Source organism: Anabrus simplex, chromosome 5 (genome assembly GCF_040414725.1).
Source record: "Anabrus simplex isolate iqAnaSimp1 chromosome 5, ASM4041472v1, whole genome shotgun sequence".
In the NCBI taxonomy this organism is placed as follows: Eukaryota; Metazoa; Arthropoda; class Insecta; order Orthoptera; family Tettigoniidae; genus Anabrus; species Anabrus simplex.
Window position 1 is genome coordinate 275519088 of NC_090269.1, and position 25758 is coordinate 275544845.

At 35.5% G+C, this 25758-nt stretch overlaps 2 protein-coding genes across 4 annotated transcripts in view; one reads left to right on the forward strand and one right to left on the reverse strand.

Moving 5' to 3' along the window:
- PICK1 (protein interacting with PRKCA 1) overlaps positions 1 to 25758 on the forward strand; it is a 282950-nt gene that overhangs the window by 190876 nt on the left and 66316 nt on the right. The window contains exon 10 of one of the 3 annotated variants that reach the window (XM_067147395.2): positions 9518 to 9638. The exons of the other annotated variants lie outside the window; for them this stretch is intronic. The gene's annotated coding sequence lies outside the window, so the exon portion shown is untranslated. Of the gene's footprint in view, positions 1 to 9517; positions 9639 to 25758 lie in introns of those variants that run through there. 3 annotated transcript variants of the gene reach the window in all.
- The window catches only part of unc-13-4A (BAI1 associated protein 3), an 824271-nt gene continuing 818793 nt past the window's right edge, over positions 20281 to 25758 (reverse strand). Inside the window, exon 27 of the mRNA XM_067148123.2 lies at positions 20281 to 20375. Within this exon, the coding sequence (XP_067004224.1) occupies positions 20281 to 20375 (95 nt within the window). The remainder of the gene's footprint in view (positions 20376 to 25758) is intronic.

Genomic DNA, 25758 nt, shown 5'->3' on the forward strand with positions numbered 1-25758 from the left:
TATATAAGTGTGTATATGAGTAAATGATAGTTTAAATAATAATACATTCTGAGTTGTATTGACTAGGCGAAACCTACACAAAATTAACTGTTATAATATCACCAACTTCAGTCACTATATACACATGATTTAAGTGATATGATAGAATCAGAGGATGTCATTCTTTAACAGAGTGTGATTTTCCTTTTTACAGGTTTGTTATAGTGTTAGTGTTTTCAACAGTCTGAAAATCTTTAAAGTTACATAATTTTGATATTGAAATGGATGACTAAAATCAGAAAAAAATACCCAGTAGTGGTCAGAAAACATTACTATGTGACATGTCAATTATCCAAATTCATTTTATTGAGATTTGGGTGGTATGCTTAAAAATGGAGTTACTGAAGAGCTTTTGAAATCTTACAAGCATAGCCATTTTGGATATTGAGTAATTTAGGATTAAAAAATGAATTTGCTGAGTCAAGGGAAATGATGCTGTCAGCTAGTGCCAAGATACAAGAACATACTGGCCAGTCATAAAAACCTACAATATTTCAAGAGAAGATTATTATGGAATGTTATTTTTAAAAATTAGCAGAAAAAACAAAGATCTCAGAGAAGTGCTGTTCTACCTCTTTTTGTTTCTGACTCATATTGCATCATATACAGTATCCAGTACCAGTACTAAAATTAAAGTCTAGGTAGACCAACATAACTGAATGGAATGTTGGAGAACATTTTTCATGGTATTTGTGAAAGCTATAGAATGTTTAGATTAATGCTTTTACAGCCCAGAATAATATACATCTGGGTTTATGTATGTGAAAGAGACAAAATGCAGGGAAACTATATGTTTTGCAAATACTTAACTCTGCTTCCTCAGAGGTAAGCATCAGCCAGCCCACAACTATTCTAATAAACAGAATATTTAAGCTTATTACTGTAGTTTCTTACACCAATAAGGAATATAATTACTTTAATATTATAATATGCAAGTTGGTAGCTTTCACTCCTCTTCATATTTGTAAGACAAGGAAAGGAAATGAATTTTGAACTTAGAAATGGGAAGAAAGAAAAAGAACTAATATAGCACTTGTTTAAATGGGGAGCACAGTAGTTAAGTGGCATCATCACTGGCTTCTCACCAAGATGGGCATGGATTGAATCCCGGACTGTGCAGTTGGGGTCTCTGAAATGAAGTCACGTCACCATAGTTGAGCTTCCACATAAAACCGGAGGCTCTATTGGTATAATCATGACATCAAGGGTTACATAAAACTACAAGCTTGCTTGCTTGCTTTGCTTACTTTTTTTAAGTGGTTAAACTAATAATGGTTGGTCATGATATCCTATGCTGAGACAGGAGTTGTGAAAAAAAAAAAGTGCCAAATTTCTCTATGGGAAAATCAAATGTTCATAAACATGTCCTATATGTCTCTCCTTTCTAGAGGATGATTGCCCAAATGTACTTAAAACAATAATCACCACAACCACTTGAATGTCGCTGTCATGGCCATTCGTCAATGGTTGCTAATTTCAGATGACTACAGCTATAAGACACAGCATGCACGGTTACTAGGTAATATTGTCTGACCATCCATCCATACTTTACATCACAGTCTGCATGATTGCTTGGTTACACTTCTATCACACGTTTTGTTATGACACTATTTCATTACACAGATTTTTTAATGACCCCCAGCTCTAAGATGTCAAAAAAAATTAGATTAAGAGGCACTTTTATAGAGCTAAGTACTGCCCATGCTTTGTTTATGAACAGGTGTGCTTTGTTCACGAGAAAAAGGATTTATCCTATATATCTTGTCTTTCCTGAGAGAACTATCAAATTTAAGTTTTTTTTTTAACCTCCTCAGTTCTGGTATTCAGACAAATGAATGATTTTCTCTGGCAAGACTCTCCACAGAGATGAAGTGCAAAACCATATGTCCAGCAAACTTAACTATTGGTAAATGCAAGGAAATTTAAACGTTTTGAAACTTGTCATTTGACTACACAGCAAAATATAATGTGATGCCCGGCTAGAAATGTGCAAGATCAGGTAAGCTGAAATAGTATTTTATTCTATTAATATGTCTTATGTGATATATTTTTTGTGCATCAAAAAGACTGACAGTGCTTTTTAAATTCCATTCTTAATTATTTTCAGAAAAAAAATGGAATACTTTTAATTCAGTATACTTCTTTACTCAGTTAAGTCTTCTGATTTCTTTTAGAAATTAAAATATTTCATGATTATCTCATAATGCTCCCTATAATTTAATCTGAGTCAAAATGGGTGCGACAAAATGTACAGTGAACTGAACGATGGTGTCTTAGGTAGAAACTAAAGATATATCCTGTTACTTGAACATCACATCATTCATAAAAGTAGGTCCTATGAGAAACTATTCAAATTGGCCAGCTTCTTTGAGACACTGGACATTCTGTTCTTCAGCTAACCCCATACATGCATAATATAAATCGAATTATGATAGCATGAGTGAAAAAAAACATGCATTTAAGGACACTTACTTTTCATTCAATCTTTGTATAGAGAAATTATCAAGTGCCAAGAGGAGTTTCCTTCTTTGTGTCACTAAAGTGAATTGGAAACGTTTCAAAGAGCTCACCAGAAAAGCAGAAGAACACTATTAGAGAAATTACACTATTTTGTATTATTATTATTATTACAGTATTATTTTATAACCATGCTCTACCTCTTCAATGTCCAAGACTTTTACTATCATATTCATATTTGATGATAGGGTGATCACATACTTTTACAGTGTTAAAGTTAGTATCAGTGAATCTAATGATCATTCTGAATTTTGTGACATCAGTCTGATAGCTCTCCTCCTCATGAGCTAAGCACACATCATTGCTGAATAAAAGAGGGAACCTATTTTAATATTGATTTTATTAGTGGAAATTTTTAAAAATTTATAATTTAAATTAGAGCATAGAAATTTGTGAATGAATTTGAAGTCCAAAAAGGATTTGGAAATAAATATGATTTTTAATAATAATAATCAGGAATGCAAAATTAAGATACTACAACTCATTTATCAAACCTGAAGCACTATATGTCTCACAAACCTTGATCATTGGAGGCAGATCACTTATTAGACACATAGAGAAACAGCAGAGGAAAATATTGAGGAAAATCTTCGGTTCAGTCTACTCAGAGGGAATATGGATGAAACAGAAGTCTCAGGAGCTTTATCGCCGACACCATCAGGAAAAGGCGATTAAAAGTTATATGGCCACATTCTTAGAATAAACAGTGACAGGCTCACCAAAAGGATTCTCAACCTTGTTCTCTCAATGAAAGGCAAGAACAACTGGCTTAGTGAAATACAGTCGAAAAAGACCTTCAGGAAATTGGCATCCCACAGGAAATCGTTCAAGATCGACTCCAGTTCAAAAACACAGTCAATAACCATCATTTTGCTGAGAAAATGAATACAAGGTCCAATAAATCATGGACCGAAGAATGGAGGAAAATGTTCAGTGCCCAGATGAAGAGATTTTTGGGAGAAGAAAAAACCAACATCAGCTAAGTATGTTCTATCGCGCTTCACAGATGGGCATAGTGCTGTAAAATAATAATAATGATGTTACTCTAGCTAATTTGCAATTCTTTGTTCCTTTTCATTGCTTGCTAATAAATAAGTTTACTGATGCTGTATTTCATCTTAGGATCAATTGAAAATAAACTTTAATAGGAGAGATGGTCCCTCATCTTCTTGTTTCTCCGAAGACCACTGGGAAAGTTGCAGTCTTACTGACTACCTAAATCTACAGTAAAAGCTGATTGTAGTATATTTCTTCTCAATTCTGTGATCAATGATCAATGGTAAGGGAATTTTCTATGTTTTTAGATTTCCTTATCTCTTCTCTGAAATTGTAGTTATGTAGGCTCTGTTAAAAACTACTTGTACTCCTCAAAATATATTATATCATCAAGTATTTTTAATTCATGCCTTAAAAATTGGTTAAAAATTAAACAAAATTTGAGATTATTATTATTACAGTATTATTTTATAACCATGCTCTACCTCTTCAATGTCCAAGACTTTTACTATCATATTCAATTGTATCATCTCTTAAACATTCACTCTGAGCAAAAATGTAGCTAATTCTCAATCAAAGGAATTAAGGATGTGACTGAAGAACTGACATAGGACAAGTTTTCTAATGGTTAACATGTAATAAGCTTTGGTCTAGCATGGCAGTTTCTATGGGTTGTGTTGAGATTACAAAGTTGCTAAATCTACCCTTCAGATCATAACTGTTGAACTGTTCACTTGGAATTTGGAGGGGTTATCTCTTGTCTGACATCATACACTCATACCTAAATGATAAGGAAAATAGTCAGTACTGTTATATCCTATTGTATTTGTAATTTTAACATGTTTGAGGAATTACTTGACCATGGGCTCCATAGTTCATGAATATTTTAAAGGAAAAGACCATACATTAAAAGGAACTGCTGTAATTGCAGAATTGCTTTATATTAAGTTGGTAAGTGTCAATCATCTTATATTTCTGAGTAGGAATTAAAGCTCATTATTGTGATGAAGTGAGAGGAATGTCCATTTTATGCCTGGTGTCTTCTCAATAATGCACAAAAGTTACATTTTAAGAAAAATTTCTCTGAACCAGGAACATCCATAGTCAGCATTTCGATCAGTATGTATGCAATGAAGCACCACATAGACAAAATATAATAATGTAGGATTGTATATTCTGTGTCATGTAGGTACTCCAATCTTCTGCATTGCCATTATTATCAGACATTGGTGTAAAGGATTCATAGAAATAAAAAAAATGAAAAAGAGGCACAGGCAGCTCAGCTGTAAGATCAATTTCTTTCTCAGTTTGCATTAAGTGAACATGAATATGACTACAACCAATACAAGAGATTTAGAATGTCAAATGACAATTTAATTACTATTTTCATATCACTTTTCTTGATTACATCAGAAAACAGCATCTATAACAAGCAAACACACTTGACTCCACATATTTATATTAGCAACTTTTGCTTAACAATCTAAGAGTCAAGATTGAAGAAAAAGAAGCAGCAGCAAATCCATCTGTTATACACCTTGAAAGGTCCTTGGAGCAGTGAATGTAAAGGTTTCATTTTCCATAATGTTGGTACTAAGTGCGATTACAGTAGCTTTATGCCTGACCACCTTTACCCCAAGGAATTAACCTAAGGGCCAAATGCCTCTTCAGAAGTGAAAATCATATTTCTAAATATTTTGACTTCCTGACAAGGAGTTGAACCCCCATCCTTCCAGGTGAACTGAGTATGTCTTTACCACTATGGCTTGGCAACCCCTTAAGAGTCAATACACTTATTTTAATGATAGATAGGAATCTGAAGGCAATTACATATGCATCTGTTCACTGCCAGGAGTATTCTTCTAAACAAGACTGATTGTGTAAACCAAACTAAATATATTAATACAAAATTTAAATATGTTATTGAGCAAAGTTAAGATAAGCTGAAATAGAGCACCTTCAATCCCACTAATGTTTTTAAAGATTCTAATTGCCATCAATCCTGTGATTATAACTTTCAATATATAGTGATGTGACTCTCTACCTACACATTACAATTACTATTGAATTCCTGTGTGCCCAATGCATGCCCAGATTTCTGTCCTCCTGAATATAATATACTTTGAACAATACTGATGTTTAGTTACTGCTTCAGAAAAGATCCAAGAGAACAAACAGAATTAGTTTTAGCTGTCACAGATGCTTATTTCAAATAATATTTGATTGCAACATTTGGGGTATTTTACTTTGTTGTTGCTATTTGCTTTACGTTGCACCGACACAGATAGGTCTTATGGTGATGATAGGATAGGATAGGAAAGGCCTAGAAATGGGAAGGAAGCGGCCGTGGCCTTAATTAAGGTAGAGCCCCAGCATTTGCCTGGTGTGAAAATGGGAAACCATGGGAAACCTTCTTCAGGGCTGCCGACAGTGGGGTTCGAACCCACTATCTCCCGGATGCAAGCTCACAGCTGCGCCCCCCTAACTGCATGGCCAACTCACCCGGTATTTTACTTTGTAAACAATAGTTACATTCAATCATGATGAGGTAGGGCATCATTCTCCAATTAAGTTTGAGGTTTGTTTTATTTCAAGTACGTTACACCACATACTGTAGTAAAAAAATGCATGTGCAGTGCTATTTTTATAAAATGTCCTTTTTATCAATTATTATAAAAACATACTTTTTACAAAAATATAACTAATGTTAATTGAAAAGAATAAGAAATATGTATACAAAATTGGCCATTTTTCAAAAGAGATCTAGAGGAGCATTCTCTATCAATTCAAGTTTTTTCATAAGCTTAAAAAAATGGAAATCATATCTAATGATTTAAACTACTAAATGAAAAATGTCATTAAAACTGATGTAGACAGTGTCACTGTACAGGGAAGGAAAAATATAATTCAATGCCAGTCTGAAAGTATAGGCCTATTAACTCTCACATGGAGCATTGCACCCTATTGAGTTTACCAGTCATGGTTACAGGCTTCCACAAATATTTTCTTTTTATCAATGGCATATTTCAGTTATTAGTTTCATTTAATAGAGTACAAACTGTACAATTTACAAACAGTACAATTTACAATCACATTTATGACAGATGTAAAATTGTAATTGTCATACATTCACATCTTGGAAATGGTCTAACCATATTTTTGTTTTCTAAATGAAATTACTCTATCAGGATATTGTTTTAAAACATTGACACAATGTAACCTTGTGTAGTAGTTCTGATAAGAATTTCATCGTGAAGCTTAACAAAATAAACTCAACTCACTATAAATCCAGATATTGGTTGACAGGCTTGGGCTAGCATGACTGATGAGATTGTGAGATATGATACACTCTACAGACCAAAATTCACATTAGACATTAAAGTCCCTCTATTTTTGTTGCGCTTTATGGTAATTTAACAGAAATAGTATGTGATAATTTAATAAAATAAGTGAATTACATACATGATGAAAACAGGAATGCCATCACGTTACACAATACTGGTACACATTACTTTTGTGTCTTCTCCACACACATTTTAATTCTTCTTACTTATTTTTAATTTTTTTTACAGCAGGCTCTTCAACACTGAATGAATACAGATTGTAAACTCTTTTCAACTAGAGAATAAAGTAAGCATAAATAAAACCACATGATTTTGACTGCTTCACACTTCTTTCAATCTTCATCCATACTGTAAAAAGTCCATTTCTAATTTTAAAAATACAAGTTGTTTCTGAAAGTTTGAAGTTTAAAGTATATAGTATTGAATGCAAAAGCACTTTATGGATTGAAAATTATATTATTGTTCTAAGATCCTGGTCAGTAACTTAAATATCTGATATCTGGTCACAGAAATCTCTATTTATTGGTATCGGTACCTGTCAGCCTCGAGGAAAGTCATGTGCATGATTGCACGACCTTGAGTCAGTTCACTTTAATGGCTGGTGTTGTAAAGTATAAGCAAGGGAAACCTCTGAAAAATGGAGAGAAGACTATTGTCTTAAATATATTTAATAAGTTTATGGAAACATATCCAGACAGTTCCATTGACAATATCATGAAATTAACATCTGAGTTCACCGGTGTGTCTGTTGTGAATATTTACAGTGCATGGAAATAATTTTTTATTATGGCCATGTTACCACACTGGGTAAAAAGAGGCCATGTGTTAGAAGAGTTTTGGACGTGGAGTAAGATGAATTTGTTCATTCTGCTATATGGTGGAAAGTGCACATAGTTTTTAAAAACAATGAACCTCCTACAATTAACAAAGTATTATCAGATGTGAATTCTGATCCTGAACTCCCAGATCTAAAAAAATCCTCCTTTCACACGCTATTGAAAGAAATTGGTTTCAAGTTCATCAGTAGAAATCGAAAAAGCATCGTACTGGACAGAGATGATATTATATCGTTGTGCAAGCATTATCTGTGCAAGATAAGAGAATTCAGACAACAGGGGCAGAAATTTTACTATTTGGACAAGACGTGGATTAACGAAGGGCACACAACATTAAAGGCATGGTGAGACAATACCGTAAAGTTGAAGAAACAGGCATTTCTTTTGGGTTTAAGCTCAGGGCTAAAAAAATCCAACAGGGTGAGGTAAGCAGCTGATAGTGTTACACACTGGAAGTGACGACGGTTTTGTATAGGGTGGTAATCTTGTGTTTGAGTCTAAGAAAAACAGAGACTATCACAATGAAATGACTGGTGACATATTTAAATCGTGGTTTCAAAGAATATTACCAAAACTATTAGACAATGCTCCTTATCACAGTGTGAAGTTAGAACAGATCCCAAACAAATCCTGGAAGGAAGCTGAAGTAACTTCCTGGCTGAGAAGTAAAAACGTAACATGCGACAAAGGACTTGTTAAAACCGAATTGCTGGTATTGGTGAGGACTCACAGGCCTCGGTTTGAGAAATACATAATAGATGACTTAGCTGAACAAGCGGGCCACACTGTACTCAGACTGCTCCTGTATCACTGTGAATTAAACCCAATAGATATTGTGTGGAGCTAGATCAAACGTTATGTTGCCAGCCTTAATACCACTTTCAAACGTGTGTAAACATCTTGACACAGCATTTCGTGAGGTGATAGCTGATCAATGGCATTCCTATGTTCAGCATGTGGTGTGTCAAGAGAAAAAGTACCATAGAAACCATAGTTGAAAAAAAAAATGGTTATCAATTTAGGACAGGATTCTAGTGATGCAAGTGACAGCGAATCATATGATCTACAGGAAATCAAGCCTCTTGTAAGTTTGGATTAATGAAGTAATGAAATGTCACGTAAGTAGGCGTACTTTTTAATTTTTGTGGCAAATATATTTTATGGCAATGATGATGTATTTTTATTACTGTATCTCAAATATGTTCATATGTCTACACCCGTCCATTTTCATTTATGTTCATATTAACGTAAAGAGCATGCAGTGAGACACGTGGACACGTGGAGTGATACAAAATGTTTGTTTATGTCTACTTTATTCTTTTGTTGGAAATAGTTTAGGACTGAGATAAGTTTGTAATATTCCTTAAAAGAGGACTGATATAATATACAGGTAAATTTTAACAATGCAAGTTATTTTCAGATGCTGAAGTCCTTCATTCTGAACTATAATTACATTTCTTTGAAGTTACACAATTAACTTGCATAATTTAGTGATTCTAAATTAATCCTTCCCTTAAAAATGATTGTACTCATGCCAATTAATCTTTTTATATATTTATTTCTTTACTTCCTGCAAAGTTAAAAAAATAAAATTTCTTTGTTTTTGGAACATTTCTCTATAAACAATAACTTTCTATAATGTAATGATACTTCACCTCTACTAAAGAGATATGTACAAGCAAGAAAACATCCTTACAGTTAACTGATTTACTAACTGAAAGCTACAGAGTTGTTCACAAAGTGTGATTGTCCTAAGTTCATTTATTCTTTCTCTTGATACCACAGTTGCTGAGATTTTATCTTCTACTGGAAACCAAGGGCATCCAAATCCCCCAGATTGCAATCTTCTGTGTACATATTTGATTTGGTAGTCATGGTTGACGGGAAATGAGAGTGAGACACAGATTTCTGGATTGCTCACAAAGCAGACGATATTTCAGATTAACTTCAACATATTGAAACAATATAGTCAAGTACATTTTAAGTAAACATCTTTTTATCTATACTTAAAAGCTGCCCAATAATTACTATTTTTAAATGTGCACAAGGGCTTCTGTAAAGGTTTCACTAAATATAATTTTATTCTCATAGTGTTTATTATGACCTTTAATAAATAGGGTAGTTTAATTAAAATGAAAACAAATTATGCCTAAATTCATTTCCATTTCATTTTCTTTCTCCTCATATAAATACATACCTGATAAAAAATATTAGGAACCCAGAAATGATATAGGTATTCTCTTGAGAAACTTAGAAGACTTCTTCCTCACATGAAGATACTACAACTTAGAAAACAGGATGAAAATCATATTCCACTGCAATACATCATAATGCTCATGCTATGAGAAGACTTCAAAGCCAACAATGAATGACTCAAATCTGGGATGTAGAAACTGCAGTGTAGTTTTCTTTGAATTGTTTCTCAATCAATTTACTCAGAAGTTGGAATAATTGGTACATTACATGAAGTTCTGGGACCTCACTAATTTTAGCCCTAAATAATTATAGTTGTACATTCTAAAACACATCCAGATTAACATATAATATTGGGCAGTATTCACACATTATGTAGGGTATGATAAATTCCATATCCTCTTGTTCTTAAAATGAAACAACATCTGAATAGGAGAAAGAAAAGGAAGTAAATTAATCTTACTTTGCATTGATTTTTGATCTTAGACAGTATTCCTTGAGTCACTATCCTATCAGAAGAGATTTCTAGGTTCAGCAGCCCTCATGTTCCATAATGTACTTAGTGCCTATTATTAGAACCATACTTATCACATATATTTGTCAAATTTTGTAATACTTTTTAAGTATTAAAAAGGGCCATGTCTTCCATGTACTTTATATTAAGAGTCAAGATATAACTTTGTTATCCTACCAGAAGAGATTTCTAGGTTCACATGCCCTCATGTTCCATAATGTTCAGTGCCTATGATTAGTACCATACTTATCACATATATTTATAAAATTTTGTAATATGTTTTAAGTATGAAAAAGGACCATACCTTTATATCAAGAGTCAAGATGTAACTTTGCTATCCTAACTTTCCAAACTTATAATGTGAACTAAATCACACATTCAAAATATTGTTGGTAATGAAATAAAGAACTGTTAATGTATGAGAATAAAAATGAATAAAAATTGAATGCTTAAGATAATGAAACATTTGTTCCTGGACATAAAATCTTTATGCCCATGATAGCGTATGATAGTTTCCAGGCTTGATGATTACCTGAAAACAGACAAACTTTTGTAAGTTCATTATTGGCTGTTTATATACCTTCAGATATATCAGATTTTAATTATATTGAGAGCAGATATATTGAAAGTATTAGACATTTCTTAGACACTTCTTACATTCATTGACTATGGACTATGGGGATTTAAATGAGACTATGGAGTGGGTAAGTGGGGAAACTGGGAGTGGGATTTCTAGATCTTAATGGGTAGAAAGGAGACAGGGATTTATGTTCAGATGGCCTTCACTTAAACCACAGTGGTACGTATAAGTTAGGAAATTTGTTTAGTAGGGTTATAGGAAGGTACATTCAGGGAAACGGGGTGGTCTAGGGAGCGGTACCGGGCGAGTTGGCCGTGCGCGTAGAGGCGCGCGGCTGTGAGCTTGCATCCGGGAGATAGTAGGTTCGAATCCCACTATCGGCAGCCCTGAAGATGGTTTTCCGTGGTTTCCCATTTTCACACCAGGCAAATGCTGGGGCTGTACCTTAATTAAGGCCACGGCCACTTCCTTCCAACTCCTAGTCCTTTCCCATCCCATCGTCGCCAAAAGACCTATCTGTGTCGGTGTGACGTAAAGCCCGTAGCAAAAAAAAAAAAAAAAAAAAAGGGAGCGGTGATAAAGGTACAGGGATCTGAAAGTCAAGTAGGGATGTTAGTTTTGAACTGTAGAAGTATTGTAAAGAAAGGAATAGAATGAAGTAATTTAATAGATACAAGAGCAAATAAAAAAGTAAGGTACACTAGCTTCCCAGGAAAGCACGCTGTGTGTCGTGACCTTGGCCAATGCGGAGTAAGCTACAGTAACTGCTGACATGTCCAAGAGGAAGGTTGTTGTGGTATCCCATCATATTGTGCATGCAGAGCAATCTAGGCTCAATGGCGGGTCAACTGGATGTTCACTCCAAATTGGAGGCGTGCAACGGTCAGATTTCTATGTGCTAAACGGCTCCATTATATGGACATTCATCGTGAAATCACTACTGTATATGGTGAGCATGCAATTTCTTGCCTAGGTATTGTAAAGTGGTGTAAGCAATTTCACGCCGGATGCATGGATTTCATGGATGAATATCGCGAAGTTAGGCCCGCAACATCCAGTACCGTTGCTAAATTGACTGTGTGGATGGGATCATTAGAGAGAATTGGCACATAACACTGCAGAAAATTGCCAGCATGCTGACCATTTCATATGGCAATGTGTTCTCCCTTGTTCACCAGCACCTTGAATTTCATAAACTGTGTCAAAGATGGGTCCCACGTCTGCTCACTGATGTTCACAAGGGACAACGTTTCCAATCTTCACTGGCATTTTTGCAACGGTATTCTGTGGAAGGCAATGAGTTTCTGTGGTGAATCATCACAAGGGATGAAACATGGGTCCACCACTTCACCCCCAAAACAAGGAGAATATCGATGGAATGGGTGCACACCACATCACCACCACGAAAGAAGGCCAAGGTCCAACTTTCAGCAGGAAAGGTAATGGGGACAGTGTTCGTTGACATAGAGGGTGTGGTGCATGTGGAATTTATGTCAAAAGGTGCGACAATTAACTTGGCTTCGTATTGTCAAATGTTGAACCGGTTACGTAAGGCAATTAAAGAAAAGTGGCGGGGAAAATTGAGCGCCGGTGTGATTTTGTTGCATGATAATTGCAACACCTCACACAGACCGCCAAACATCCAAACTGCTGCAGAGATTCAAGTGGGAGGTATAGCAACGTTTTCCATACAGTCCAGACTTAGCACCATGCGATTATCATGTGTTCGATAAGCTGAAAAAGGATTTTGGTGAATAACAATTCTGAAATGATGAGGAGGTGGAAGCAGCTGTCTTCAGTTGGTTACGCAGTGCTGGAGGTGATTTCTACGCATCCAGATAGAAAAGTTGGTTGACTGTTCTGAGAAATTTTACAGTCCCTTAAGGACTATGTGGAAAAGTGAACTTACATTGTGTGTTGGCATAGCCATGTTACTTATGTGTAGGTGGTTTCATAAATGGCCATAACTTGGAAGTGTAACTTACTTTTTGATTCGTCCTCGTATATACTTACTAGATATTGTAATAGGAGTTGTATCATGGCTGATAAATGATATAATGGATGCAGAATTTTTCTCACGGAACTGGAGTGTGTATCGTAGAGATAGGATAGGAATGGTGGGACAGCTCTGGTGAAAGAAGAATTTGTAAGCTACGAAAAAGTTAAAGATGACAAACATGAAATTCTAGGTGTAAAGCTCATCTCTAAAGATTACCATTTGTTACCACCTTTAAAGGCAAAAACCTGTACTGCTGACTGAATACTTATGCGTTTTGAAAATCCTTGCATACACACTCCCATTGTTCATTATTGATTCCTGGAATGTCCTTCTTGGAACCGCCTTTAAAGTACCTATACATGCCCTTCCATTTTTCACTCAAATTTGTATGACTGCCAATTATGCTTGCCATCATGTTACCCTTAGCTGACTTCTTTGCTAGATTCAATTTGCTAGGAAGTTCCCTCAGTTTCTCCTTACTTTCACAGCCATTTCTAACTCTATTTCTTTCCAACCTTCTTAGTCTCTTTATTTCCCTATTATAATATAGTGGGTCTTTACCATTTGTTACCACAAAGGTACAAACCTGTTTTCACATTCCTCAACAACTGCTTTAAACCCATTCCACAGTCTGTTTACACTTTTATTTACCATTTACCACTGGTCTTTTTACTTTTTACTTTTTAAAAACTCCCTCAAGCCTGTTTAATCAGCCATATAGTACTGCCTAACAGTCCTACTTTTAAGACCTTCCTTTCTATCTAATAGTCCTACTTTTAAGACTATCCTTTCTATCACATTTATTTTTAACCATGACAAAAACATGATCACTAATACCATCTATTACTTTGGTTTCTCTATAGACCTCATCTGGTTTTACCAGAACCACGTCCAGAGTATTCTTCCCTCTAGTTGGTTCCATCACTTTCTGAATCAGCTGTCCTTCTCATATTAACTTATTTGCCATTTGTTGGTAAATAAATTGGGAAATTTCAGGCATAGTGTCCAAATCCTCTGCACTGAAAACATGTGATTGAAGGGCTTATGTGGTGGAGGATAGTTTTTGGTTGATAGTAAGTTTGATGGTCTGGAAATAACAGAAGTAGTGGTGGTTGGTGTAGTAGTAGTGGTAGTATAATAAGTGACATTACCATAGTGTTGTACATGATATCAAATTGAGCCAGATTGTTTAATTGTGAAATTTATCAGGGGAGAAAAAGGCTTTATCATCTGTGTAATTGAAGGATCTGCATAGAATTAAGCCAATGAAAGTAATTCTTGGATATGTCATGCAATCGTCACAATGTCTGCATAGATGATAACAGAATGAAGGTATTCAAGGAAGGGTTTACTGACATGCTAATGTCAGTGAATAAATTCGGTACTGAGTTGCTGTCGAATTTCATAAGGAAGTAAAATTTTAATGGATGGCTGTTCGAAATTGAATTCAATCAACCACGCTCTGCTACTATTTGTGATGGGTATGATGTTGGGAATAGATTAGTATAATAATATATTTTTTATATATAAGAGCAAGGTTATTATTTGCAGAGTTTCTCAAACAGAGAATTTGCCTGTGGTCTTAGAGTGAGAACATTTAGTAATTAACAGTTGTAAATGCAGCTGTTCAAGATCGGCAGTGTATATCAGTGAAGATATGGAGAGCCTCATGACTGGTGAGTCATGGGCATGCAATAGCTAAAGGAAAGGAAAGAAAAGTTGAACTGCACAGATACCAGGGGGAATGCTGAGTGAATAGTTCAGTAATCTGAGATAGTTACCAAAATACAATTATATTCACTAAATAACAACTAACATCAGTGTTCTCTCCAGAAATGTTGTTAGCTGGGTAGCAGGGAATACTATGTAGAAAATGAATATGATAAAATTTCAACTTATTTCCCTCAGGCCATTAACAATAATATTAGACCGGTAAACATAAACTGCAAAAGTGAACTATTTTAGTGATATCACGAAGAAGACATAACAGAGTATTTTGAACTTCTAGTGTACTGCTCGTTCATAATCACTCGGTTGCTGTGGAGAGCCAGACGGGTTTTTACATCCCGCGGAATAGAGTGCTCGTATGCGATTCCACGCTAATTCAGACACCCCTCACACACAACACTATGTGATAAGCTGAATTCCAATGTAACTTGCACAATTATGCTGACAATAATGAAGATTATTTTCATTTAGATAAACAGCTTTACAGTGTTTACATTTTAATTTGGAACACATAATGACTGAAACGTGTAGCCTACGTGGCTCAAGACAGCATGCCGGCCTCTCGTCGCTGGGTTCCGTGGTTTGAATCCCGGTCACTCCATGTGAGATTTGTGCTGGACAAAGCAGAGGCGGCACAGGTTTTTCTCCGGGTACTCTGGTTTTCTCTGTCATCTTTCATTCCAGCAACACTCTCCACTATCATTTAATTTCATCTGTCAGTTATTAATAATAAGTGAAATACGCACAAATGTGCAAAGAGTTTAATAGTTATTTGTCTTTACTGTACTCGTTGATTGATCTTGTTCTTTCTTTTTTTCTTTTTTTTTTTTTGTACGTAAGTATGTGGTAGCGATCACACACTTCCTCACATAGAGAGCACACACACTCGTCGTTCACCTCATGGAATCGCTTAGTCACACACAGCTTATGGTGGAAGCCATGGACTGCCATCCTTGTAACTACATGTCGCTGTTCATAGTTTGCTTCTGTCCATTTTTGCTCCAACATGGTGTCAGTGGCATAGAATTCGAGCTCGATTTGGGCTCGTTTCATTCTTCTCTCTTCAATTATCTTTGTGCTTTGTCTTGTGAATGGCAGAACTAGATTGATTCTTAGATCCTCAATATAGAATGGCTCTTTACAAAGTTCGTACACTAATCTGGACTTCGTGAACGTAGGCACACCTAATACTCGCTTTAGAAATCTGGCTTTTAGTTTCTCTAGAGCCCTAAGGTCAGCCACGGATAACTTTTCCCAAATGATTTTGATGCCATAGGTGGCATGAAATAGCTCTATTGCTGTTTTTAAAGTTTTTGGAGGTCTTTAATTCTGTATATCCCATTGATGGTTGTTGTTGCCCTTTCCTTTATGTGCATTCTGTAGGAGTTAAATGTCGTTTGTAAGGTTATTCCAAGGTATTTGAAGGAATTTGTTATGTTTAGGTCTCTCTTCTGAAATTTAATTTTGTCCTTTGTTGCAGCTCTTCCTCCTTTTCTGAAGATCATCATTACTGTCTTAGATTCATTTATCTGCAGATCATTTTCTCCTTACCATGTTTCCAGCTTGTTCACTACTTCCTGAAGGTCTTCCAGATTGGGTGACCCAATTACCATGTCGTCAGCATATATGTGTTGTGATACTTTTTCACTGAATTCTACTATTTTTGATATGTCAGCAGTTGCAATGTTGAATAGTATTGGACTAATTGGGTCTCCCTGCATTACTCCATTGGTCTGGTAAATATCTTGGAAAAGAGAGATGCCATCACTTATGTTAACTTTGTTGTATTCTAGGATGTTCTTCAGAAGGACTGTAATGTTGTGTGTTTCTCCAATCATTTGTGCTAGTTTCTCAATCACTACTTTTCTGTTTAGGGTGTCGAAGGCTACTCACCGAGTTTCATCGGCATTTGAAAGTATAGTGCCGGACATTGAGTATGTTGCACTGATCTTCAGGAGCTAGCATTTTGCTTCAATCAAGCGACTCGTCTTCGACTTCTACACAATTTTGGGACTTCATATTTATTAAATTGTGTTGTGACTTAGCGCCTGATAGTATATGCAGGCTGGCTCACTTAACTTTTCACCTCTTCTCGTAAACATTTTGAGACACAGTGCCAAACTTTGCGTGTGTTGTGCTACTCTTCAGAAGTTTGCGCCTTACTTCATATAAGTGTACCTTGAATCTGAGGGCCGACATGGTTCAAATGCTAATCATTTCTTCAGAACATACTAATGCATATGTCATGTAAATATGAACTTCCTATCTCTAGTTTTCAAGGTGTTCTGGTTTTTATAAACATGAGTGTAGTTCTTATTACTCTCATCTGGTAATGTCGATAAAATTCTGGAAAAAATGTGGTCCAGCAAGTCTTGTACTTCCACTTCACATCAGTTTTCTTTAATTATTACATTCTGGGATAAGTAGCCCTTTTAGCATTCAAAATAGTGTAATAACTAGGGTATAAGTTATGGTTGTGTTTAATAGCTAATCTTCTCATTGTCACATACTGATGCTTGGACAACTTTGCTTTAATTATGAATGATAAAGCTTCTTAAACTTACATTTTTGTAGACTGTTTGCTCCCTTTCTCCATGTGTCACATATTCATGCTCTTTGTTGGTGTAGTTGTGGTAGCTTCTTTTAATAGTTTGCCTGATGAATCATCTTTAACTTCAAGGCTTCTTTTGAAAGTTGTAGAGAAAGTGTGGTCCAGCAAGTCTTGTACTTCTACTTCACATCAGTTTTCTGTAATTATTACATTCTGGGGGTAAGTAGCCCTTTTAGCATTCAAAATAGTGTAATAACTAGGGTATAAGTTGTGGTTGTGTTTATTAGCTAATATTGATAGGCCTGTAGAATTGAGTAGATGAGGTTCTTGGATTTTTCTGTGCAATAATTGCTGTTTTACTGTCAACAAGGAACAGAGATTATATTATAATATTATGCATATTTTTTCAATAAGTCAAGCAGAATTGATTTTTCTTGAAGAAAATCAGGTGCTATGAAAATGAGTGTAACAGTCTTCTAAGTGATCTGAAATCGAAAATGCTATGAATAAATAGATCAGATCATAAAGTACCGAGCAACTAGATGAAAGAAACAGAGCGAAACAAATAGTTAATGAATCAAAGAAATTGCCATGGGAAGATGTTGGTAATAACCTCGAAAGGCTAGTTCAAGCAGGAAGGAAACCTTTCTGGACAGAATCTTAGAAAAGGAAGGAAAAATGAAATGAATAGTTTTTTGGTAAATCAGGTGAACTCATAATAGATCCCAGGGAATCACTGGACAGGTGGAAGGAATATTTTGAAAATCTAAACATAAAAGGAAATCTTCCTGGTGGTGTCGTGAACAACCGAGCTCATGGGGAGCAGGGCAATGATGTTGGTGAAATTATGCTTGAGGAAGTGGAAAGGATGGTAAATAAATTCCATTGTCTTAAAGAAGCAGGAATAGATGAAATTAGACAGGAAATGGTGAAAAGGTCAGGATGAAATGGCTTCATAGAGCGATAAGATTAGTATGGTGTTAGTAAGGTACCTTCTGAATGGATAAAAACAGTAATTGCACATATCTATCAGCAAGGGAACAAGAAGGATTCCAACAACCATTGAGGTATCTCGATCAGTATATCAGGCAAGGTGTTCATAGGATTTTGGATGGGAGGATGTGATCAGTGGTTGAGAGAAAGTTGAATAAAAATCAGTGTGTTTTCAGAGCACAGAGGGGCTGTGAGGGTCAGATTTTCAGTGTGTTCCAAGTAATTCTAAAATGCTATGAGAGGAATAGACAGTTATGTTTACGTTTCATAGATCTAGAGAAGGAATATGACAGAGTACCGAGGGAAAATATGTTTGCCGTACGGGGGGATTATGGGATTGAGGGTGGATCATTAAAATCAATCGAAGGCATTTATGTTGACAATTGGGCTGCAGTGAGAATTGATGGTAGAATGAGTTCTTGGTTCAAGATACTTACAGTGGTTAGACAAGGCTGTAATCATAGTTCACATGTGTTCACATGTGTTCATAGTTCACATGGATCATCTACTGAGAGGTATTAAGTGGCAGGTAAGGATTCAGTTAGGTAAAAATATAGTAAGCAGTTTGGCCTATGCTGATAACTTGGTCTTAATGGCAGATTGAGCTGAAAGCCTGCAATCTAATATCTTGGAATTTGATAATAGGTGCAATGAGTATTGTATGAAAATCAGCCTTTCTAAGACTAAATATTGATGTCAGTAGGTAAGAAATCAAAGAGAATGAATGTCAGATTGGGAGTTTGGGGATATAAAGCTGGAACAAATAGAAAATTTCAAGTATTTAGGATGTGTGTTCTCCCAGGATGGTAGTGTAGTAAGTGAGACTGAATCAAGGTGCAGGAAAACTAATGCAGTGAGCTTGCATTTGTGATCAACAGTATTCTGTAAGAATGAAACTATCTTTACATTGGTCTGTTTTCAGAGTTACTTTGCTTTACAAGAGTGAAAGCTGGGTGGAATCAGGATATCTTATTTGTAAGTTAGAAGTGACAGATGTGAAAGTATCAAGAATGATTGCTGGTACAAACAGATGGAAACAATGGCAGGAGAGTACTCAGAATGAGGAGATAAAGGATAAGTTAGGAATGAGGTCTTCAATTAAAGATGAAAATATTATGAAGGTGTGCAGTGACAATGATAATCTGACAAAAGAGCTCCCTCCGTGGATCAGTGATAAAGTGTTCACCTCTGTATCTCAAGATTGCAGGTTCAAACTTGGCAGAGGTAGTTTTGAAGGGTGGAAAAAAGTCTATTCAACACTCCATGTCACATGATAACAGCGTGTAAAAGGTCTCTGATGGCACATATGGTGTTTATCCAACAAAATTAAAACTCAGCCAGATCACCCAAAAGAGATCTGATTTATTCTGCTGTATGGTAGAATATAAATAATAATGTTATTTCCTTTATGTCCCACTAACTACTTTTACAGTTTTTGGAGATGCCAAGGTGACAGAATTTAGTCCTGCAGGAGTTCTTTTACTTGCCAGTAAATCTACGGACACAAGGCTGACGTATTTGAGCACCTTCAAACACCACCGGACTGAGCCAGGATCAAACCTGCCAAGTTGGGGTCAGAAGGCCAGTGCCTCAACTGTCTGAGCCACTCAGCCTGGCATATGGTAGAGTAAAGAAATGGAACACCAAAATTGATGTGCAGGCAGTCTAAATGGTGACAAAAATTAAAATGCATGCTCACAGTTGCTGAGGCATTATTATTATTATTATTATTATTATTATTATTATTATTATTATTATTATTATTATTATTATTATTATTATTATTATTATTATTATTATTATTATTATTAAAGAGGAACATATTTCTTTTTCAAGTAAACTGAAGATGAATACGAAAATCTGGAAACCTGAGAAGAGTATTTTACTTTGTTTTATTGTGGAATCTAAAATAATGAAAAGCATCTCATCTTACTCATAACTTACACATTTAATCATGGAGGTTTTGGGCCCATACAATTTGGCAGTCTCACTATGAGGCACTGATACGTTGTTTCTGCTTTTTGACAAAATCTTGTGCCATTTTGTCTCCAGTTCTTGTTTCCAATGTCTGCAGAATAGGGTGATCTGTAATAAAAAGAAGCTAGGTACTAATGTTGTGCACATTCATTATCCTAAAGATTTACAAACTGTGTATTGTTATGAAGATTAATCATCAATTCATCATGTGAAAATATTTGAATCACTAACTACTCAAAATGAAAGATAATAGTAATCTTACTCATCTTGCAGTAGATATTATTTACCTATACTTCTATACTAACTAATATATAAAGAGGTAAAGTTTGTTTGTATGCATTGGCTAATCTCAGGAACTACTGAACCGATTCTAAAAATTCTTTTACTAATGTAAATATTCATTATCCCTGAGGGACATGGGCTGTATTTTATTCAAAACAATTCGAGGGGGGGGAGCACAGGGGGAGATATAAAAATAATAGGCTAATATAGACAAAATATCAAATTTGTCGTACAAGGACGAGACAAAGCTCAATTTAAGCCCATTGTCGCACAGAACAAAACTCGGTAAGCCCTGTGGGCCTGAAAACCATATTTTAAGGCCCTAAAACCAACTGTTATGGAGATATTGGCACCACACTACCCCTGCTCTAGGAATCGGATAAAGAAATGAACTGCCGTAACCATGGCAATGTCAGCTCCAGGATTCTACAGCAGTGAAATCATCTAAAATACATCACAAAAACTTAACATGTTACAGACATGAAAATTGGTATTTGGAATCTCCTTTAAAAATAAAAGAACACAAATTTTTGTTTTCAGAAAATCCATTTAAATGGTGAAGGGGGCGGGGTGGTGAAAAGAAGTGAGGAAGGATTTGAATTCTTTATATGAGGATACATATATCTCAGAAACTGAAGATGTTACAGACATTAAAATTGGTACTTGGAATCTCCTTTAAAAATAAATGAACACACATTTTTTTGGAAAATCCACTTAAGGGGGTGAAAAGAATAATAAAGCGGGTGAATATTTAAAATGAGTATTTTCTTCTTATACGGTACCGCTTTTCCCACACCTGTGCGAACTGTGTCACACATGTGGATTTGACCCTGTTTTACGGCTGTATGCCCTTCCTGATGGCAACCGAATGTGTAGGGATGTAATCACTATTGCGTGTTCCTGTTGTGGTTGGTAAAGTGTGTGTTGAGTGAATATGAAGAGGAGAGTGTTAGGACAAACACAAACTACCTGTCCCCAAGCCAGATGAATTAATCACACGTGATCAAAATCCCCGACCCATCCCAGAATCGAACCCGGAACCCTGTGAACCGAAGACCTCAACACTGACCACTCAGCCAAGGAGTGGGTCATTTTTTTAAAATGAGTATATCTAAAGTTTATCTCATAAACTTAACGTGTTACAGATAAAAAAAAATTGATATTTGTAGTCTCCTTTATAAATAAAGAAATGCCTACTTTTTGTTTTTGGAAAATCAACTTAAGCTGGAGATCAAAAATAAGTGAAGGAGTTGAATTCTCTTTATGAGGATACTTATCTCAAAAACTATGATGTTACAGACGTGAAAATTGGTATTTGGAATCTCCTTTAGAAATAAAGAAAACTTTTTTTTTCAACTTAAAAGAGGACTGTTTCTCACATATAGAGTTCCACGTTGTATGTTCCAGATTTAGGTCTGCCAGTAGCCTGGTCATCTTAGCCCCAAAAGGCAATGCCACAAACGTGGTTTACAAAGAGGTTCTGGGGTAAATGAAATGCAATTTTTTGGCGAGTTTTTATACTTTAGGAATTTAGAGATAATGTCTTAGTGCAATACCGAGGAACAAGTAATTTTTATCAAATTACAAAATCCTCACGAGCAAAGCCGTGGGTAACAGCTTGTAATAGATAAGTAAAAATATACAATATTTCAATAACCTAACTTGTTCCATTCATAATATGACGCAGGATCCAAAAACCTCTAGACTTTGTATACAGTTCCTTACTGTGAATACTTTCACATACATTCACAATCATCTCAGGTAACTATACAATTTTCTCCAGCTTTGGTGAAGCTTCTGAAAGCACAGTTAGAAGCCATGTTTTACAACTTCCTGTTATGCATCTCGCAATGCTACTTTTACCTCATTTGCTGATACAGACAGACAATTCCTCATTCTTGAAGGAGTTAACAGTTATAGGGTTTTATGTTGGGTGAACTGGTACAATGTTGAAGCACAGATGTTCCATATCTGCAGGGCTGTAGTCGAGGGTACACGTGGGTATATGCCATATGCTCTCTGCTTAACTCCACTCATTTCTGATTCCCTGAGTATATCTTCTACTTTGGTTTCTTTCCTTTGTAATTTCACCTTTCTGTCAGTGAGTTTTAACTCTCAAGTTAAGCTTGTATTCGTGAACATCAAAGACTAAACTTGATGAATAACATTATCAGCCATCACTTATTTAACATCATCACTGTTTGTTGCTTACATCTGCAGCCTTATGTTCATACATTCAAATGCCTCACCAGTTGACTGATTTAAGCATGAGAAAACATATTAAGACGTTGCTGCAAAACCACCGTACTGTAACATACACCAATTCAAGCGAAAAGTGTAATCGCAAATCAAAAGAGGCACCTTGGACTGTTTTTTAATAAATAGCTGGAGGTGGGTCCAGTAGAAAACTGCAGTGTAAGCAAATTAAGATTTTCAAACTAGTGCATTAAAATATGGTTTTCTTTTTTGTCTTCATAAAATGTCTTCTATATGCTTGACTGATGCTAAATTGAGGGAAGTTCATTGTAACTAACTGGAACCCACAAATTTTAAATACCAGCATTGTGTAGCATCTGGGATTTGTCATGCTCTGATTTAAAGTATACCCTGTGAGGATTTTTGGACTACATCGCTGAATATCTAGCAAGAAACTCTGAGAACAGAAGGACCTTGGATTCACATATGCATGCATATTAAGATTCTCAATCAAAATGTACAGGCATGTGGTTACCTATACCTGAGTATTATTAACAATGTCCTTTATGATTTGAAGATGATTCTGGCAAACAGACTGCATCACATAATTAATGTTTCATGATTCTGTGCAGTCATAGGTCTATAATACTCAACATGGCAACAGATTCTCGACCTCTTTAAAACACTGATACCGTACCAGTCACACCTTTGATCTTGCCACCATAGAGTCATTGTATACTACTACCTTTAACCCTGTAAGAGTCACCAAAAGTAATTTTCCGAGATGCTGAGATCTTTTGATGTTCATATGCTGCCCTTTATAACCCACATTTCTAACTTCACATTATAAACACCAGCAACAACAGAAGAATGCATCAGTGCCTGCGCTGTTTTATTGTTCATAGGTGAAACAATTCTGACTATAAATAAAAAGCTAAAGATGTCCCATAAAGAGGGACAAAACATGTACTTGACTAATTGTTTTTTTTTTGATAAGGCAAAAAGTAATAATAATAATAATAATAATAATAATAATAATAATAATAATAATAATAATAATAATAATAATAATAATAATAATAATAATAATAAATGTATTGTATCTCTAAATTATAAATGAATATGTCAGTATGGATTTCTTAACAATGAGGTTCATAAATTTTATATTATTCTACTAGTATTATCATTATTAAAAAGAAATAATAATAATAAGGATAGCAACAACAATGGTGATACTAAGCAAATAAATGTTTGACATGCCTCACTCGAGTGCCTATATTTAACATCATACGATCACATTACCTATTGTATCCACATCCATTATTGTTGTTAAGGTCCTCTTTGTCTTTGGGCAACCTGCAGTTGTTGCAGGAAGAGTGTATTGTAATAATAATAATAAAGCACTTGAAGGGATAGTGCAGTGTGTCACTGACCTGACCAGGGTAGTGGAGGGGGTGTGTGTGTGATGTAATTGAAGAGTCGGCGGACTGGCAGCTGGTTTGGATACGAGACAAGGTAAGAGTAACGTTTTTTTAAATGCCTCCTATTGTATGCCGGAGTGAAGACAATACAGGACTTCATTAAGATCAGTTCCAAATTTCAAATTCCTGGGTGTTTAGACAGAAATAAACATAAATATTTCTAAATACTGAGTGTGACTTGATAGAATCTGATGATGTTCTTTTAAAAATGTAACATGTCATTCTTTGTTTAATAGCATATTTTTATTCCCTGTTTAATAATGTGCTTTTTTACAGGAATGTTGTAATTAGAGCCTGAAAATTCAAGCATTTATTTTGTTTAAAATAGGCAGGAAAATTAAAATTCAGAAAATAGGCAGAAATTTATCAAAATATGCATTTAAAATTTACTCAAGTATGTAGCAAAATTATTAACATACTAATTTAATATAGGCTAGTTAATACACCTCTCTAGCACATTTGAGTACTTACTCTTGCGTTTCTTGTAAGTCTTTATTAGCACTCATCACACGTTTACACTTGTCACTAACAGCCAAACCTTTGTCTCCTGGTGCTCGAAGCAGCTGTTTTATCATATCTTCAACGATAGCCATAGATGACAGCAGTGTATCATGTCCTTTCTCCAACTTTGTAATTGTTTTAGGTAGCACACGATAATTTGCTGTTATAGATGTCAGTTATTTGCTTAGTTCTTGATGGTACAGCAACTTTTTCGTCTCACAAACTGAAGCAGCTTCATCTTCTCGTGTAGCATCTGTTACCTCACGTATCTTGTTCAAATTGTTGGTGTAATATACAGAAGCACATGTCTAGATTCACCGGTTGTGGAGGTAAAGGGAGCTCTGGTGCTATTTCCTTAAAAATCTGGATTCGGGAGGGCTATTTTAGGAATATTTTCTTTGTGTTCGAAATCAACTTGTCAATATGTTGACGTGAGATGGAGCATTTTCGGGAAGAGGACATTCAAGGCAGCATTTTTTCATGTAAGGTGCCGCACCTGTGACGAAAAGCAGAACATCATTATTTCATACTCCTTGCGGCCAGAGTACCATTAAGGAATTTGTAAACAATTGTGCGACAGGGGAACCATTTCCTCTCTCCATCTCTTCCGTTGTCAAAAGGAACATAAAAGGGTCAATTTGTGATGATTCCATAGTTCCGATGATGACGATGGCCTTGTAATGTCCCATTGTATCCGTAGTTTCTTCAATGAAGATCCAGATTTTTTTTTCCTGACACTCCGGTACCAATCCCCTGCAGGGTTTCTTCATAACAGACAGTTAAATAAGTTTTCTGATTGTAGATTCTGATGGAACATTTTCCTTAGTGTACTTCTGCATAAACATTCTGAGGGACTGGTTTTCCAATTTCCAGAAAGGAATTCCCAAGTCTAAGAAAGCTCTGCAAAGATTCAGAGAATAATACCAATATAGTTGGTCCATCATTGGACATTATAAACTTTCCATTTAACTCATTCCTGGTTGCCAGCATTTCGCCCCAGATCTAGAGAAAACTGAGATTGTCTGCTGGAT